Source organism: Urocitellus parryii, chromosome 5 (genome assembly GCF_045843805.1).
Source record: "Urocitellus parryii isolate mUroPar1 chromosome 5, mUroPar1.hap1, whole genome shotgun sequence".
NCBI lineage: Eukaryota > Metazoa > Chordata > Mammalia > Rodentia > Sciuridae > Urocitellus > Urocitellus parryii.
Genome location: NC_135535.1, coordinates 72,732,714 through 72,749,280, shown reverse-complemented (window position 1 = coordinate 72,749,280; position 16,567 = coordinate 72,732,714). Strand labels below are relative to the sequence as shown.

The window sequence follows — 16,567 nt, the reverse complement described above, 5'->3', positions numbered from 1 at the left end:
TACATATTGGGAAGGAAATAATCTGTCTCAACCCCAACCAGGGAACTGCAATTCACTTCTCACACTGACTATTCAGCATTAGTACAGACCCCACAAATTAAAGGATGCAGTTCAACAAGTAGTGGATGAGAAACTAGGAGTGAAAAACCAGTTTATTATAGACTACATTTTGCTGAAAATTTTTTTGGTAGAAAAATGATAGTTGATAGTAACCCAGGTAATTATATGAGGATATGTGGGTTGGAGACAGACTTATAAAAATTTGAATGTCAGAAAAAAGTGTTTGAATTCTTTTGATAGAATAGCTTATGGATGAATTTTCAGTATGTGAGTATTATGATCATGCTGTTTGGGGCAATTGATTTGGCTATACAGAAATGTTTTGCTACTTTTTAGGTGGGAAATAATAGCCTGAATTACATTGCCAAAATCAGAAATGCAGAACAAGGGCATGAGAGTATGGCAGAAGAATAAATCTATTTGTGAATGCTTGTGAAAAGGTAAGGGTTATATGAAGGAGCCTGAAGATAAACACATGGAATAAGTACTGAAGCAAGAGGAACTGTCAATAGCAGGGATATAAGGAGTAACTTGGACAACTCAGAGAGACTCTTTTTCTGAGACTGGGAGAAAAAAGTAGCAGCATTTTTGAGTTGAATAGAAGATAAATTCGAAAAGAGGCAATTTTGTTAAGAGTAGGAGGAAGTGAGATAGGGACAGGAGGGGAGTCCTATCAGCAGTGGGAGTTCCTGAATTGGGTGTGGAAAGGGCTTAGAATACTCCATGTGTTTTATGTTGATATGGAATTCAACAAGAGAGATTAAGGAGTTCACAGTGGATAAAATAACTGCAGTTTTGGACGTTGTCCAACAATTCACAGCATCCTTTGAGTAAAAGTAGAAAATTGTTTAACCACAGATTACCAAAGAAGAACACTTTGAAAGTTACTAAATAATCAAATGATGCCTATGGATAAGATGGTGAAGGTAACAATTTTATTGGGGGAAAACATATGATACAAATTTTGTCTCTTTTAGCCTTTAATTCAATTTATGTGCCAGAAAATTTGACCAGTTCTGGTGCCTGGAGTAACACAATTCAAAATTAAAGAGGCAAGTGATAAAAATTAAATGTAAACCGATAACTCAGTTTAGCTAATGATCATTATGCTTTCAAAGAGGGGGAAAAATACACTAGCTTTGGGGTTTCTTAGAGCTTTTTTTTTTTTTTTTTTTTTTCTTTTAATGACCAGGCAGGAAATGGCCAATATGTTTTAGAATTTTCCATCTAAAAGGAACAAACAATAGTGTTTAAAACAAAGGTTAGTGCTTCAAAATACTTTGAAACTCAATTTTCCTAGGCAAGTGAGATGTTGGAATGATTTCTTTTTTCCTGATATGTAAACCTGTTAAACATAATGTTTCCCCTGCTTGAAATCCAATAATGGCTTTCCATTGTACTCAGAATAAAAATCTAAAGTCTTTACTGTGGCTCTAGAGACCTGCACATTTTGTCTTTTACCTTTCCTTCCAGATTTCTCATATTACTCCAGTGGTTCTATGGCATTCTACTGGCTCCCTGTCAAGAGGACTTGCTTTCCATTCCTTCTGGGGGGCCTTTGTGGATACTGACTTCTGCTCAGTTTTCTCTCATTGGCTTCTTACTTCAGTATCACTCTGTCAACTAAAACATTTCCTTATTCACTGACCAATCCAAGCAGTTTCTCCATCACTGAATCTACTTTCTCTTTTAACACTTACTGGTATTATATATATGTTTGTGTTTTTGTGTTTTATTACATCTTTCTAATTAAAAATACATTTTATTCACCTGAAGAACTCTTGTGTATAGATCCTACACAGAGTAAGTCCTCAAATGTTTGTTGAATGACTGAATGGTTTCTGAGTGTATTAAGTGCTTTATGTGTGTTCTCTCATATAATCCTCAAAAAAGCCTTGTGAGCTGAGGTACTATTATAATGCCCATATTGTACCCCAAACCTGGAGGCCCCATCACTATAGAAATTTCATCACTCTGCATATCGGTATTTAGGAGCCCATCTTTTTAAGATAGTTGTAATCTAGGGGCATTTTAAAAAGGATCAGAGATATTTTTTCAGTGTTGTAATTTAAATACAATTTAATCTTTATTTATGTTATTTAGTGTGAATGAAAAATTGCTTGTGGATCATTTTTGGCCTGAATAGAATGAAAATTAAAAATTATAGCTATCGGGCTGGGGATGTGGCTCAAGCGGTAGTGCGCTTGCCTGGCATGCGTGCGGCCGGGGTTCGATCCTCAACACCACATACAGACAAAAATGTTGTGTCCGCCGATAACTAAAAAAAAAAAAAAAAAAACTTAAAAAATTCTAAAAAAAAAATAAAAATTATAGCTATGCTAATTTTTTGCATTTTCTTCTTTATTTTGTGGCATACTTGTAGATGTGAATGTCTCATTTTCCATTGTCAAAACAATTGGTTCTTTTTCTACAAATTAATTGAATTTGAAGATTTAACTGTGTAATTATGTCTATATGCAATGACTTGAAAGCGGAAAAAAACATAGTTTAACATGATTTCCATTTAGATGCTTCAGAGTTTTTTTAGTATGTGAGGAGAATGATTGCTGATACTGCTGCTTTAAACAGAAATATAGGACATTATAATCAAAATTTGACTTTTAAAGTTGTATTCTGGTTGCTCCAATTTGTCTCTAAAACTGAAATAATTGCCATTTAGGAAAAAATAGAATACAGAACACAACTGCTTCCCAGTTGAACTATATGGGATAAATACTGATTTGAATCACTGGGAATGATTCAATATTTGAGGAAAAATTTTAGAGCTTTCCTGTCACACCTATACAATGGAGACACAGGCAGAACTGCCAAATTTTCCTTTTATTTTACATGTAATGTTTACATTTTAATTATTGCTTCATCTTAGTAATATGCCGTCCTCTCAACTTCTTAATGATGTCTCTGTACGAGTTTTTGGTTTTGGTTTTGTGTGTATGTTTTGATTTTTTTTTTTGCAAAGATAAAACAGATATTATTAGATATTTTAAAACTTGGCTCTTTGTGTAGTCTTTTAAAAAAATGTTTTTTTGTATAGGTATCTAGTTCTGGTGGTGAAAACCATATGAATGGACAGTGAAGCAGGGTATTTTAAGTTGACTTTTACTTTCTTCTTACAGTATGCTTATCTTATCTCATAGGAAAAAGAGTTTTAGACCAAATCTTATCTGGATTCTGATTAGAAGGTCTGATTGTTAAAAATAATAGTATGCTGTTAATTATTCTATTAATTATAGAATGAGACAGGAATTGGACATTTAACCTGAACTATATTCTTTGATTTGGATTGGCAATCACTTTATACAATCTGAAGAAAAAAACATTTTGCTAAGCAAACTACCAGCAATTTTCTGTGTATAAGCTGGACAAGGTGTAGCATGCTTGTATTCCAAGCTACCGGGGAAGGCTCAGGTAGAAGGATCATAAATTTGAGGCCTGTCTGGGCAATTTAGCATAGACCCTGTCACAAAACAAAAAGGACTGAGGATGTAGCTTGGTGGTAGAGCACTTGCCCACCATGTGCGAGACCCTTGAGATCAATTCTCAGTGTGTGTGTGGGGGGAGATTTTGTATATAAATTATATATATAAATATGGGTTGCATTGACAATATATTTGAAAGGGGAAACATGGTTTCTTTCAAAGTAATATGTTTTAGGCTTTTAAGTATTTTGAAATGACTTTGAAATGATGAGTCACCAACAATAGAAGAAATATTCTCATTTGATAATTTGGCCTCTGAGGCTAATGGCTGCTGGCTGCATTGGCACAACTCTAACCTCCACTATTCCTTCAAACTATTCTTCCAGAATTGTAATGTATATTAAAGATGGTTTATCTGAAAATTCTCCTTGCAACTCATCTTGCCTTTATTTTGGTTTCTTATTTTGTGGGAACAGAGGTAAGGAATAGAAGTGATATATTGAAGTTTAATGTCATTACAAGGAATTTTTAAATGGAGCAATTTGCCATTAAGTTTGTTTCATCAGATATTCTTCTAGTCATCCAAACACATAATTAATACTAAAAAGCCTTGATAGTTTATCCTAGCATATTTCTTTGTTCCTAAAAGTATTTTATAAGAATTTAACTTAATACTAACTACTACAACAAAGGAGTTAGTGAAACCACATTTGGATAGTGTTTCCATTATGCTGGCAAATTTAAGTAAGTTTCTGTGCGGTGTATATAAACCTCTCCCACAGTTGAACCTGTTTCCCATTTTGATGAAGTCCAAGCACAACAAAAACAGCAACAACAACAAAAAAAATCTTCCTGTGTGGCCTGTAGATACCAAATCTGAAGATTATTAATGAATTTCCAGCTAGGGACCATAAGCAAACATACTCTCCTACAGATAACTACACCCTTCCTGTTTTGGGATTGAGTTTATTGTGGAACAGATTTCGGAAATAGGTTTCTGATAGATTCAAGTTGTATTTATAAAATGTTGGAGGGCGAGGTCTTCCTTTAACAAAAACTAATTGTTTCCTGTCTAATGCCCAACAAGGACATTTTAAGCAGGCTTTTCAGAAGAGTTTTCCTCTAGTAGAAAATTATATTATTTACAATAGTTCTGGTTGTTCTTATTAACCAGTGTATAATTTTTTATTCTATTTCCAGTGAAAAACTTAAAAAACCTATAGTAAATACACACAGATAACAAAAACCTTAAATGTTTATTAGTATTTTGTCACTTGAGTGATAGTAGTTAACAGTTTAAATAAATGTCTAAAATTTTTTTGTTTTTTTATGCAAATATGTAGCATATTTATGTTCTGTAAATATGCTATAAATGAAGAGTTACAGTTTAGATAAAAAGCAGATTTACGTTAAAGAATTTGCAGGTAACATTATCCTCATCTAGTACATCTGTTATAAAAAAAAAAGTCTGTAAAATTTAGGCCACCCACAAAGTGGTCTGTTGAGGCCTGTGGTTGGTGTTAAAATGCTGTTATTATGTGGGCTGACTGGTTTGGTAAGGAATTTATCTCCACTAAAGACTGTGAAATATCATGATTCTGACTTTCCTCCACAGGGACTGAATTTAGGTACAGTAGTGTTTGTTAGACTAGTCATAATGTACTCTATTGCCTTGACATCATGTGTGATATTATCTGAATGGTATACTGTTTTCTAAGTTGGTTTATCAGAATGTTAATATTAGTTCTGGATCATATAACCTTATAATAAGCTGAAACAAATTGTGGATTTATATTGCTGAATTAAATTTGATAGTTATGAGTAAATTTCATTACTCTTGAGAAAAATGTGTGTGTATATTGCTGAGAAGAGAGCTAATGTTTTTATGTATTTTAATTTGGGGGTCATTTGAAGAACTTGTCCTTTAAATTTCTTTGGGACTTTTGAATTGTTTGTTTAACAGCATGGAAATAATTTTAGTAAAATTTAGCAACCTAAAAGTGAGAGGCAAAAATTAAACAGTCTTGCTGGGCACAGTGACACATGTAATCCCAGCTAATAGGAAGGCTGAGGCAAGAGGATCACAAGTTTGAGGCCAACTTGGGCAATTTAGCAAGACCCTGTTTCAAAATGAAAATGGCTGGGGATATATTTCAGTTGTATAGTGCCCTTGGGTTCAGTCGCCCCATACCCCAAGAAAATGTTCAACAAACAGTCTTCTTGAAATAGCTTTTTTTTTTTTTTTTTTTTTTTTTTTTTTTTTGTGGTGCTGGGGTTTGAACCCATGGTCTTGTGCATACTAGGCAAGCACTCTACCAACTGAGCTATATCCCCAGCCGAAATAGCTATTTTTAGGCAAATATTGTAGACATTTAAAAACAGTAGAAGCCACCACAACTAGTAGTGACCATTTTAGGAATAAAAACATCATAGCTCAATATGATTTCTGAAGTTTTCCAGAATGAATAAAGTCATTTTTGGAGAACAAACAATGTCATATTGTTACATTAGAAAAATAAAAGATAATGTAACACGATATTTACTTATTTATGTGGTACTGGTATTAAACCCAGGGCTTCTTACTGCTTGGCAAGTGCTTCACACTAAGATACATTCTGAACCCTTTTCAAAAATTTTATTTTGAGACAGGTTCTCACTAAATTCCCCAGACTGGCCTTAAATTCAGAATTCTCCTGCCTCAGCCTTGTAACATGTCTTTTAAATCAAATAATTTATAGTGCACATAATTTTTTTGGAGGCTTAACTATTTTTCCTTAAAGACACAGACTATTGTGTACAAAACATAGCATGGAAATCTAAAATTTTTTTTTTTTTTTTTTTTACTATAAATTAAGGAAGTGTCATTTAGTGTAGAAGAAATAGCAATTTTTGGACAGAAAAATATCTAATTGCCACTGATAAAATATATAAATTTTGAAGTAAGATATATACATTGAAATAGAAATGTACGTATACATAATGCGTATGATATGTGTATGTTTATATATATATATATATATAAACACATACATGTGTATAAACATGTTCACGCATGGGAGTATTTAACATACTGTTTTGATTTTAGGCCTGACTTGGAGAACTTATGATTACCTATGTCTAACTTGAAAAGTTTTTTTCCAATAGATACTTCATAATTCTTTTTTTCTTTTCTTTCTTTCTTTTTTTTTAGTTGTAGATGGACACAATATCTTTGTTTTATTTATTTATTTTTTAATATGGTGCTGAGGATCAAACTCAGTGCTGATGTATTCGAGACAAGAGCTCAACCACCTCAGCTCAATACATCAGCATTCTTATTGTTTGTTGTATGTTGTTGAATTTGTTATCTTGTCATGATTCAAAGAAGCTGAAGTTAGGGGCTCAGAAATTGTTTTCTTCCAAACAAATAAATGAACAAAGCCATTGATGTGCCTTGCCTAGCCTTTGTTCTTTTCTCATCTCTAGCTTGATGGTCCTTTTAAGTAGACTGCCCTATCTAGTACTGGCAAATGCCATTCCAAGCTTGTACAGTCAGTGATGTGTTGTATCTGTTTTTGTACTCATTTGTCAGCAAATATCCAAGCCAGAGGTTTAAGTGGCCTCTGGCAGCAGCAACCACACAACTCTCGGAGAAGTTCTGCTGTGTTGTTGCCTTTCCCTTACAGATTTCAGCATTGTAATTCTGCTAGCTCAATCAACTAAATGTTTGTCTAATTATTTTCACTCTCAGCTAACCAGAATGTGGTTTGCCATTCTAGGTTTACCGACAGGACTGTGAAACATTTGGGATGGTGGTGAAAATGCTGATTGAGAAAGACCCTTCATTAGAAAAGTCTATACAGTTTGCACTGCGGCAGAATTTGCATGAAATAGGTGAGCGGTGTGTTGAAGAACTCAAGCATTTCATTGCAGATTATGATACTTCTGCTCAAGATTTTGGAGAGCCTTTTTAGAAGATTTAGTGCTCAGGCAAAAAAAAAAAAAAATGTTTCTAGATTTTTTTTCCCAATTGTTCAAATCCTTAATATATGGAATTTTTGTAATGAAGAGAAATACTTTATGATAGTTGACCACATTTCCAGTATCAAATAAACATCTAAAATAGTCTGCTTAAAATATTTTAATTAGAATCTTTTTTAAACATGTAGAGGCCTCCTAATCCATACTCATCCCTCCACCCAAATGATGGTCAAATAATTTTTTAAGCTTTGAAAAAGCAGTCCCGGGGAGTAGCTTTCTGTACTTACTCATGGTCTTCCATGGTTTATGATCATTTGGTCACAGGAGTGAAATTTACATGTTAGAGATCATTTCACTTAAACAGTAGTCTTTTTGCATTTCATAGTGAAGATACCATGTGGAAATATTTGAATTCTGAGTTGTGATTTTATTGACTTGTGCTTGTTTTTCTTAGGCTTTGTAACTTTTAATACGTTAATGTGTCCTATCCTGAGTACATTAGTATCTTAGAGAATATTTGGTTTGAGAATAATTCTCTATGATATAGTAGAGCACTTAAAATATCCAAGAGACACCTTAGAATAAAATCCTTTTTTCCCCCAAGTAAATGAATTCAATGTATCTCTTCCAAAAGAAACTCTTGACTATTCTCTCTGCCATGTAGTCTTCAATAACATCATATACTAGACTAATGGGGCAATTTTTGATGAATGATAAAGAGATATTTTAAAGTTGAGATTGTTTCAAAAACCTGATCAATAGAGGAAAAATTTAAAATATAGAGGAGTACTGGAGATTTTTTTTTCTTAAAAAGAGATTGATAACATGCTCATGATTAAGCCATTTACAGAATTATTCTTTTGTTAATCTGTGTAATCTGAGGAGTTCTTTTTCTGCCGACTTTTAGAGATTCCTAGCCCTTCAAAAGTATTCTTCAAAGAAACAGAGCAAAACAGGCAGTCAGTCCCCACAGCCACCCTCTACCAACCAGACTGTGTCAACAGTCCTTCATCAGTGAGCAATCCAAATCACGAGTTAGCTAAAGACCTAACTGGGACCATTAGAATATTCCACTTATTTCCTGGTCAATTCCAGCAGCGTGGTGCCATTGAGCCAAAATATATCATTTTGTGACATTAGTGAGGAAACCTTAAAAATCATGTTTGTTATTACTAACCATTTCATTATCCTCCCATCCTCTTTCCATTTCCACTCTATTCTCACTTCAGTTCTGGCATTATTTTTAGTGGATATGCTATCTAAAGAGCTCCCCAAGAGTATATCAAGACTATATTAAAAGAGGAAATAGCAGTATAAATAATTTTAATGGATTTTATCATGAGTGTCTCCAAATATGTATTATGCCACTCTACAAATTTAAAAACTAATTGAGGGCAACATTTATTTTTTTAAGTTTCCTAAGGGAGACTATCTTGAATTTTTATTTTTACCATTGAGATGTTATACTTAGTTAACTTTTATAAAACATAAGCCAAATGAAATTCCACTTATTATCTCTGATATTCTTCCTTAGTGTGAATAGTGATTTATTACTTACCATAGAAAGATGAAGAAAGTACTGATGTCATATCCTCCTGTCCCCAGTGTTTTCCTTTTCCTTAAATATTCTAGTCCCAGGATTCTGTTTCTTTAAGATGTCACAAGTTTGAAAATAAAACCTGAGAAACTGCCAGAGGCAAAGGAGTTGTTCACTTTATTGAAATCCATTAAAAGGAAAAGTCTTACTAACAGATGCATTTCAATGTAGATTCAACAGGTAATTTCTTCCTTTTCCCTTCCCTCAAAGTACATTTGATATTTAGATCTCTTTATAGCTTGCCATCAGCATTATTCTGCTAGGCTTGTCAGTGTTAAATTTGTTGGGGATTTTTCTTTTCTTTTTTTAAATGCCTTTTAAAGTCCAATTATAGGATAAAATCAGATGTGTACCAGAGTATGTATTTTGTAAAATGTTCTTGATTAAAGAGATGTGTTTGTAAATTATCCATTGTTTTTGAGTATACATAACTGATGTGATAAAATTTTCATTGTCTTACCATAAAGCCTTGATGATCAACATGGGGAAAGCAGATATTGTAAAGCTTTTTGTGAATTTTAAAAGTAAAAAATAAAGAAACCAAGTTTAAATAATTAGATTGTCTTTTCTCTTATTTTATCAGGCTTAAACTGCTCTGCTAAGATGTAAATTTTATTACTCTCTGCTAAAAAACTGTTTCTAATTATTCAGTTCACTTACTCAGCAGCAGGATAGAGGAAGTTAAATTTGGTGGTAAATGGACTTTTGATATCTGAAAACAGTAGTTGTTGAGCATAATAGTATTTAACAATTATGTCATTGTGAGCCTGAATTTCCAAGTACAGCAGGAATAAAACCCTACATCAGTATAATAATTCATGGAGGAAGGACAGGGACCATGTTGTCATGGACTCTGGTTCTTAGCACAGTTTGAAATGCTATAGGTACTCATGTTTGTCAAATTAAAGGTGCCTTCACAAAGGAAGTAACGTGTGACCCTGGATATTGGAAGAATAAGACTTAGAAAAGGAAAAGTAGCAAAATACAGGAGGGAATGGTATCAGCCTATGTGACTAAAATTCTTTGAAGATGATGGGTGATAAAGATGGTGAAGGAAACCAAGATATTTTTTCTCCAAAATATAAAGGATTCTTGAGTTGAAGACAATCAAAATGCAGAGAAACTCTGCCATTTCTCAGTTTGCCTAAAAGCAGGACAGAGAATCACAAAGAATAAAAGTCTATACCCACTACACATACACACACACACACACACACACACACACACACACACTCTCTCTCTCTCTCTCTCTCTCTCTCTCTCTCCTTTCCCTTCCCAAATGTAAATTACAGAGAGCTTTTTTTCTCAGTTCTGAGATGACCCTCTTAAGCTGACTTTCTAAATCTCAATAGATTTATCTTCCCACAGTTTTCCCACCTCTAAAGCCTGGGGCCACTTTTCCATTGTCATGTATCTGAACTTCATTTTTCTTTCTTAAAATTAACTGTTTAGGCCAGATGTGGTAGTGCACACTTGTAATCTCAGTGACTCACAGGTTGTATCAGGAGGATTTTAGGTTTGAGGACAACCTCGGCGATTTATGGAGACCCTCTGAAAAAAATATAAATGTCTGGGGATATAACTCAGTGTAAAGCACACTTGGAGTCAGTCCCCAGTATCAAAATATAAAACAAAAAATACTATTTAAGGCAGATTCCTAAACAACTGCTTTGAGTTGCTTTTCTCTCTTGTGTTGTGCTTTGTAGGTGTTTATTTTTTTATTTTTATTTCTTTTTAAGAGAGTGAGAGAGGAGAGAGAGAGATAGAGAATTTTTAATATTTATTTTTTAGTTCTCGGCGGACACAACATCTTTGTTGGCATGTGGTGCTGAGGATCGAACCCCGGCCGCACACATGCCAGGCGAGCACGCTACCGCTTGAGCCACATCCCCAGCCCCATGCTTTGTAGGTGTTAATAAACTTGCTTGTTCTTTTGTTAATCTGTCTTCTGTTTTAGGAACCTGTCTCAACTATAGACTGCAGAGAGTTAAGGAATGGATGATTATATTTTCTCCCCTTCTTTGGGAAAAGGTAGTTTGAGAGCAGAATTGAGGGATTTTGAACATTTTATAGTTTTACCTCTTGTAGTTGAGTGAAATTTGAAAACATTATATATGTAGTATTCTTGCCAAAAATGTTAATTTCTCATAGCCCTCAATCACCTCCCAGCCCTGAGCCAGTTTACAGATACAGAACCTCTGGAAGGAAGGGAAGACCAGATCCCCTTAGGAAGTACTCTGCTACACTCTGCCAAATAGATTCTGATATCAGCTTCACTCCAGAGTTTGCTGTAATCGATTCTAAACTCCAAGGTAGGCTCTGAAAGTTTTTTGGCTATAATTTTGGGAGAATGATGATTGTCTCTAAAGGATAATAGTGGGCAGCATTCAGTGTTGCAGGCAGCCAGTTGGCTTTTCAGCTTTAACTGCTTGGGCTGTTGTGTGGTGCTCTGGGAGTAATGCCCACATTTTGCTTGCCAGACCAAGGTGCAGATTTTTCATGTCCTTCCTTCCAACTCTCAGACCACTTGTGTTATCCAATCAGGTGAACAAGAAATGGGAATGGGCGTGTACCAGTAATTAAGGTAGTTACCAACATCTGTTTGCCCATTTTCCATTGTAACAGAGTTAATACTGAATCATATAACTGCCATTGTAATAGAGTTAATATGATTATAGAGTTAATACTGAATCATATAATGCCAAATGACTGGATTTGCCATGCCCTCGTTGTAGTTAGGTATCTGAAGTAAGTTCTGTCTTGTGGAATTTGAAAGGGAAGTACTGCTCTAGACTGTGACTCTTAGACATTAGAGGTACTCTTTTATCCCTTCCCAAGAGAGGTAGCAACGCAGTGTAACATTGTTCTTTTTTTTTTTTTTTTCTTTCTTTGTGGATTCATAATATGGAAGGAACCTGGATCATTCCATGACTACATGGAGTACTGAACTGTTAATGAGAGCAGAATAAACATTTTTATTCTTTAAGACACATTATTATTTGGTTTCCTATTAAAACAGCTCATGTTTTACTCAGACTCACTGCTCATTTTTGTCAAATTACATCCAAAAGTTAGTTTGACTGAAGTTGGCCCTGAGCAGGCTGCATTTTTGTTGTACTGATTGATCTTGGGGTAATGAGGGCTGATTGATTGTATAAAAGGCTTTGCCAATCCAGAGTTCTCAGTTTCAAGCTATATTTAAATGACAAGTGACATATGATTGTTACAATCTAGTGTACATTTATATAACAGGAAGAACAGCCTGTTTCTATATCATACTGTTTTTTGAACTCTTTTTCCGGATTGATGGTGTTCTAATGCTAGATTATTATCACTAAAATGGTGTTAGGTTTTTAAAGGGTTTTTTTGCCCATTATTTAAAAGAAAACTTGCTGTTACTTCTGTAGAGTAAAATATAGCATGCCATATTGGATGTTGCTTAAAATGCATTTATTTCAGGTTTAATATACTATTTTATAGAATTCTGAGAAGCATCATATTTTTCTTATTGCACTATCTGAACAAGGTTAGAATCACCATTCTGGTGTTTCGTAACTAACAAAGTACGTTCATATGGAATTCTTTACCAATTTAGATTTTTCTCCCCCAATGCTGGGGATCAAACTCAGGACCAATGAGGATTTTGGTCTTAAGGACTACAGAAGTTATGACCTCCCAGGTCTATATAGCAAGTGGCCAGTGTCTTACGTAGAGTTTCCAGTCTAAGTTTAGTGTTTTTAAAGAAGAAAAAGCTTAGTGGTCATTCAGAGTTAGGTTCAAATCTTGCCTTCAGTACAGACTAGCTATTTGAGATATGTGAAATTCATATATAATATAATTATAATGGGCTATGTATAAAACTAATAACTTTACAAAAAACAAAGTCCTAGTTCAGTATATTCTACTGGTTTTTCACTTTATCCTCACTCGATACTAACTTCCATATTGGTTCCTATGACTTTGGAGCTACTTCAGGAAACAGATTTGGGCATGCAGCCCCAAACAGCCCAGGACTCACAATCTGTAACTGCTGCATCAGGATTCATGGTGAAGTTTGAGAATTCATTTCAGTGGAATAAACCTGGTAATTAAATGTGTAGCATTCAGGATTCATTTAATATGATTAACACCTTTTGATCTTTGCTTCCATGTTCAGAGATTCAAGACTAATACTGTTGCCAAAAGCAGCCCACTTTCTTTCTTTTTCTCCTGGTAATTGGAGAGAAATGACATGGAGAAAATTACTTTATTCTCATACTCTATCCAGCTTCCAAACTGTCTACTTAATAGAGATAGGACCAACCTTAAGCATATGCACTGAAAGGGAGATAACCATGCCTGAATTTTTTTCTTTTATTTGTTTTTATTTTTATGTGGTGCTGAGGATTGAACAGTGCCTCACACATGCTACGCAAGCACTCTGCTACTGACTACAGCCCCAGTCCCCATGCCTGAATTTCTATTTCATTATTTAGATTATCCTCTTACTCAGAATCTCAAGTATTAATTACACACACACACACACACACACACACACACCCCTCTCAAAACTCCCAGCTCCCTTAAGCTATGGTCTTGGTGATAGAGGAAGGGGTGGGGATCATTCTTTCAGAGATCCTTGTCAGACAAACATGTTGGTAAATGAAGAGTCAGAAAAAGAAAGACACATTATACTGAGAAGATTCTTCAGACCAATAATATAATAAATTTAATCTCCACAGAAGTCTAAAGCTGGAAAGAAACCTTTGAGTTGGTCTAACACTCTCATATTACAGTATGAACACCGTCAGAACCTTAATGAGAGGTAGGTTTCCTAACTCATCTCTCCTGACTCCTGCAGTTCAGTGTTTTGCATCACTCTGCAAGATCAATTTTGTGGTGAGTGGATTTAGATTAGTAGCCACCAAGCAACATCACTTGCTTGATTCAGTTACCTAAAAATGCTGAAATCACTAGTATTAAGGCAACTAATTTTTATTCTTAATGGTACTGTCCACTTTGGAATAAAATGCATTCAGGGAGTGGGTTGCAAGTTACTTCAAAAGTTGACATGGCATAACAGCATACGTATGTAAATGTACAGCAATAGAGATGCAAAATTTTCTTTCAGAAAGAAATATTATGGCTAAAATTGATCCTTGAAAGTTATACTTGGCCAGCTAGATGGATCTGTTCAAACAGAGTAAGTTGTTTCTAATCCTGTGACTAAATCTATACAATATACCCAGTATCCTACTTTTCTTCCACATTCTGAAAAGCTTCCATTTTATTCTTCCAGTTGCAAAATTCAGTTATTCCTGCTCCTTAGTACAGTTTGCCTAGAAGCCTTTCTAATATGTTTGGAGTTTACAAAAAAAAAAAAAACCCCAAAACTATGTTTTCTGCACACCTCTATACAGCATTCTAGTGAATGACTAGATAATCTAGGCAATTAGTGATCTTCTCATTAAAAAGAATTTATCATAATTATTTGACTAGCATTGAATTGATAATGAAGCTCTTAAGGTGTTTTTAAAGATCCCAATAATTTTTCTTCTTTGTGTATCTAAAAAAGGGACACATGTATTTCTATAAATAGTTATTAGTATTTTGCCTTCCTAGACAACTCTAAGCATAGAGGAGTCTGCTTTCGACCCCTGAATTTATGACCCAGAGGTTAGAAACTGCGATGCCATACTCATTCTGTTCAGCAGTGTTTCAAAAATGTTTGAGTTGGTTGTTAGCATTTAAAAGCTGGGAAAGTTCCCAAAACTTCAGATTCTTGGCTTCTCTTGAAAAAGTGGATGGTCTAGCAACACTGGTTCTTTCCAGTGGTTGTCAAGAGTCCACTGGAGATCTAGCAGTATGCATTCTAATTTCATCATCATTTTAACGTCCATGCTTGGTAGCCAAAGCAAGAGGATTGGGTAGCAAATGACTTCTCCTTTCACTTCTGGCACTTTTGATTGAACTCAGGGACTAAAGAGCAAGCAGAGTGCAGAGAATAGCATGTGCTTACCTATAAGGAATCATTTTCTTTTAATGAGAGTAGAAAGGAGTTCCTATGGACTTTGTGTCTTTCCAGGACCGGCAGTGGTGTTCTGCAATAACTGCTCTGAAGTGAGGAAAATGCAACCCTTGGGGTTCTGATTCCCCATGTGTGATCACAGGCAGAATTTTAACACTCAATATTTGTCTTGGATCAAGTTTCAGAATTCAGTGACTGACCAAGATACTTTTAAGTTCCTGTTAACTTGATCTACTCACACCTTTTAGCAACTACATGCTATACTTTTTTTACAGAATTGCAAGGCAGTTGCTTTCCTTTCTGCCTTTGTAGACTGTCTTCTGCTTTACTAATACAGATTTAAAAATATGAAGATTACATTATCATTGTGAATAAATATTTATTTCCTAAAACCCTTGGAAATCTATATAACCCTTATAATAAGGAAATGAAAAGAATCACTAGGGTGATTGTTGACAGATTTAACAAAAGTAACTAATCTGTTAAGAATGAACTTGAAAATTACTGAGGGCGGCACCTTCAGCTCATACCTGCATGTCTTCAGGCTACACACCATCAGCTGAATGTAACATATTGCATAAGGGGTTCCTAAAAGGATGCTTGCTACAGAGTAGGTTCTAAAAATTTCTTCAAAACCAAGAATTCTGCTAATATATTATGTGAGGTTGTGATCAGATAATACATGATGTAAGTGTAAATCAGCAGTTTCTTTTAGAGGAAAATTGGCAGTATCGAAGTTTTAAATATACATAACCTCCATCCTGGTCATTATGCTACTCCCAAGTTATGTGCACACATATGCCACTGCAGGGTAAGGTAGGTTTGAGGCAATTCAAGTACCTCACCAAAGCACAGGTTAAATAATGGCATATCTAAAGTTAAAATATTCAGCAGCCACTGAAAGAATGAGGTAGACCTGTGTGTACTACAAAACAAAAAGCAAGTCAGTTGTGTATGGGTTTTACTTTGAACACAGGGCCTGGCACATGTTATGCATGTGTTCTCCCACTAGATACACTCCTATCCCCAACTAGCATTTTAAAGAGAGACACATAAATGTGCTTTGAACATTGAAGGGATCCACTAGAACTGGGTAATAGTGGTTACTTGGGATGAGGAATGGGAAGAAGCTTATCTTTTGTCCTGTTTGAAGTCTTTTTTTTTTTTTTTTCAAATGGAGTAGTAAAGTGTTCTCCTCCCATTGGTGATTTTCTGAAGGAAGTCTTTAAGGCCTAGATACAAAGCCTTGCCCTATCCAGCGAGGAGACAGGGAGGCTGTTTGCTCACTGGTTTACCTATTGGATTGTATCTGGCCTCCTCAAGGCCTCATAGCTTTTCCCTGCTCTGATAAATATGGAAACATATGTTTTGGTGTCCCAAGTCTTATCTCCTACCTGCTAATGAGGACATGTGGACATGCATAAGTAAAATGGAGGCCTATTCATGGTAGAAGGACTGCAGAATAAGACAAATTGGAACACAGGACCAAAGAAGAAGTTAACT

General features: G+C 34.9%; 1 protein-coding gene across 10 annotated transcripts in view; it reads left to right on the top strand.

Annotated features, from left to right (window-relative positions):
* The window catches only part of Pphln1 (periphilin 1), a 103,002-nt gene extending 94,806 nt beyond the window's left edge, over positions 1-8,196 (top strand). For all 10 annotated transcript variants that reach the window (XM_026401411.2, XM_026401414.2, XM_026401408.2 and 7 more), the window contains one exon: positions 7,259-8,196. In XM_026401411.2, coding sequence (XP_026257196.1) covers positions 7,259-7,453 — 195 coding nt within the window. In that variant the 3' untranslated portion in view covers positions 7,454-8,196. The remainder of the gene's footprint in view (positions 1-7,258) is intronic.
* The last annotated feature ends 8,371 nt before the right edge of the window (positions 8,197-16,567 follow it).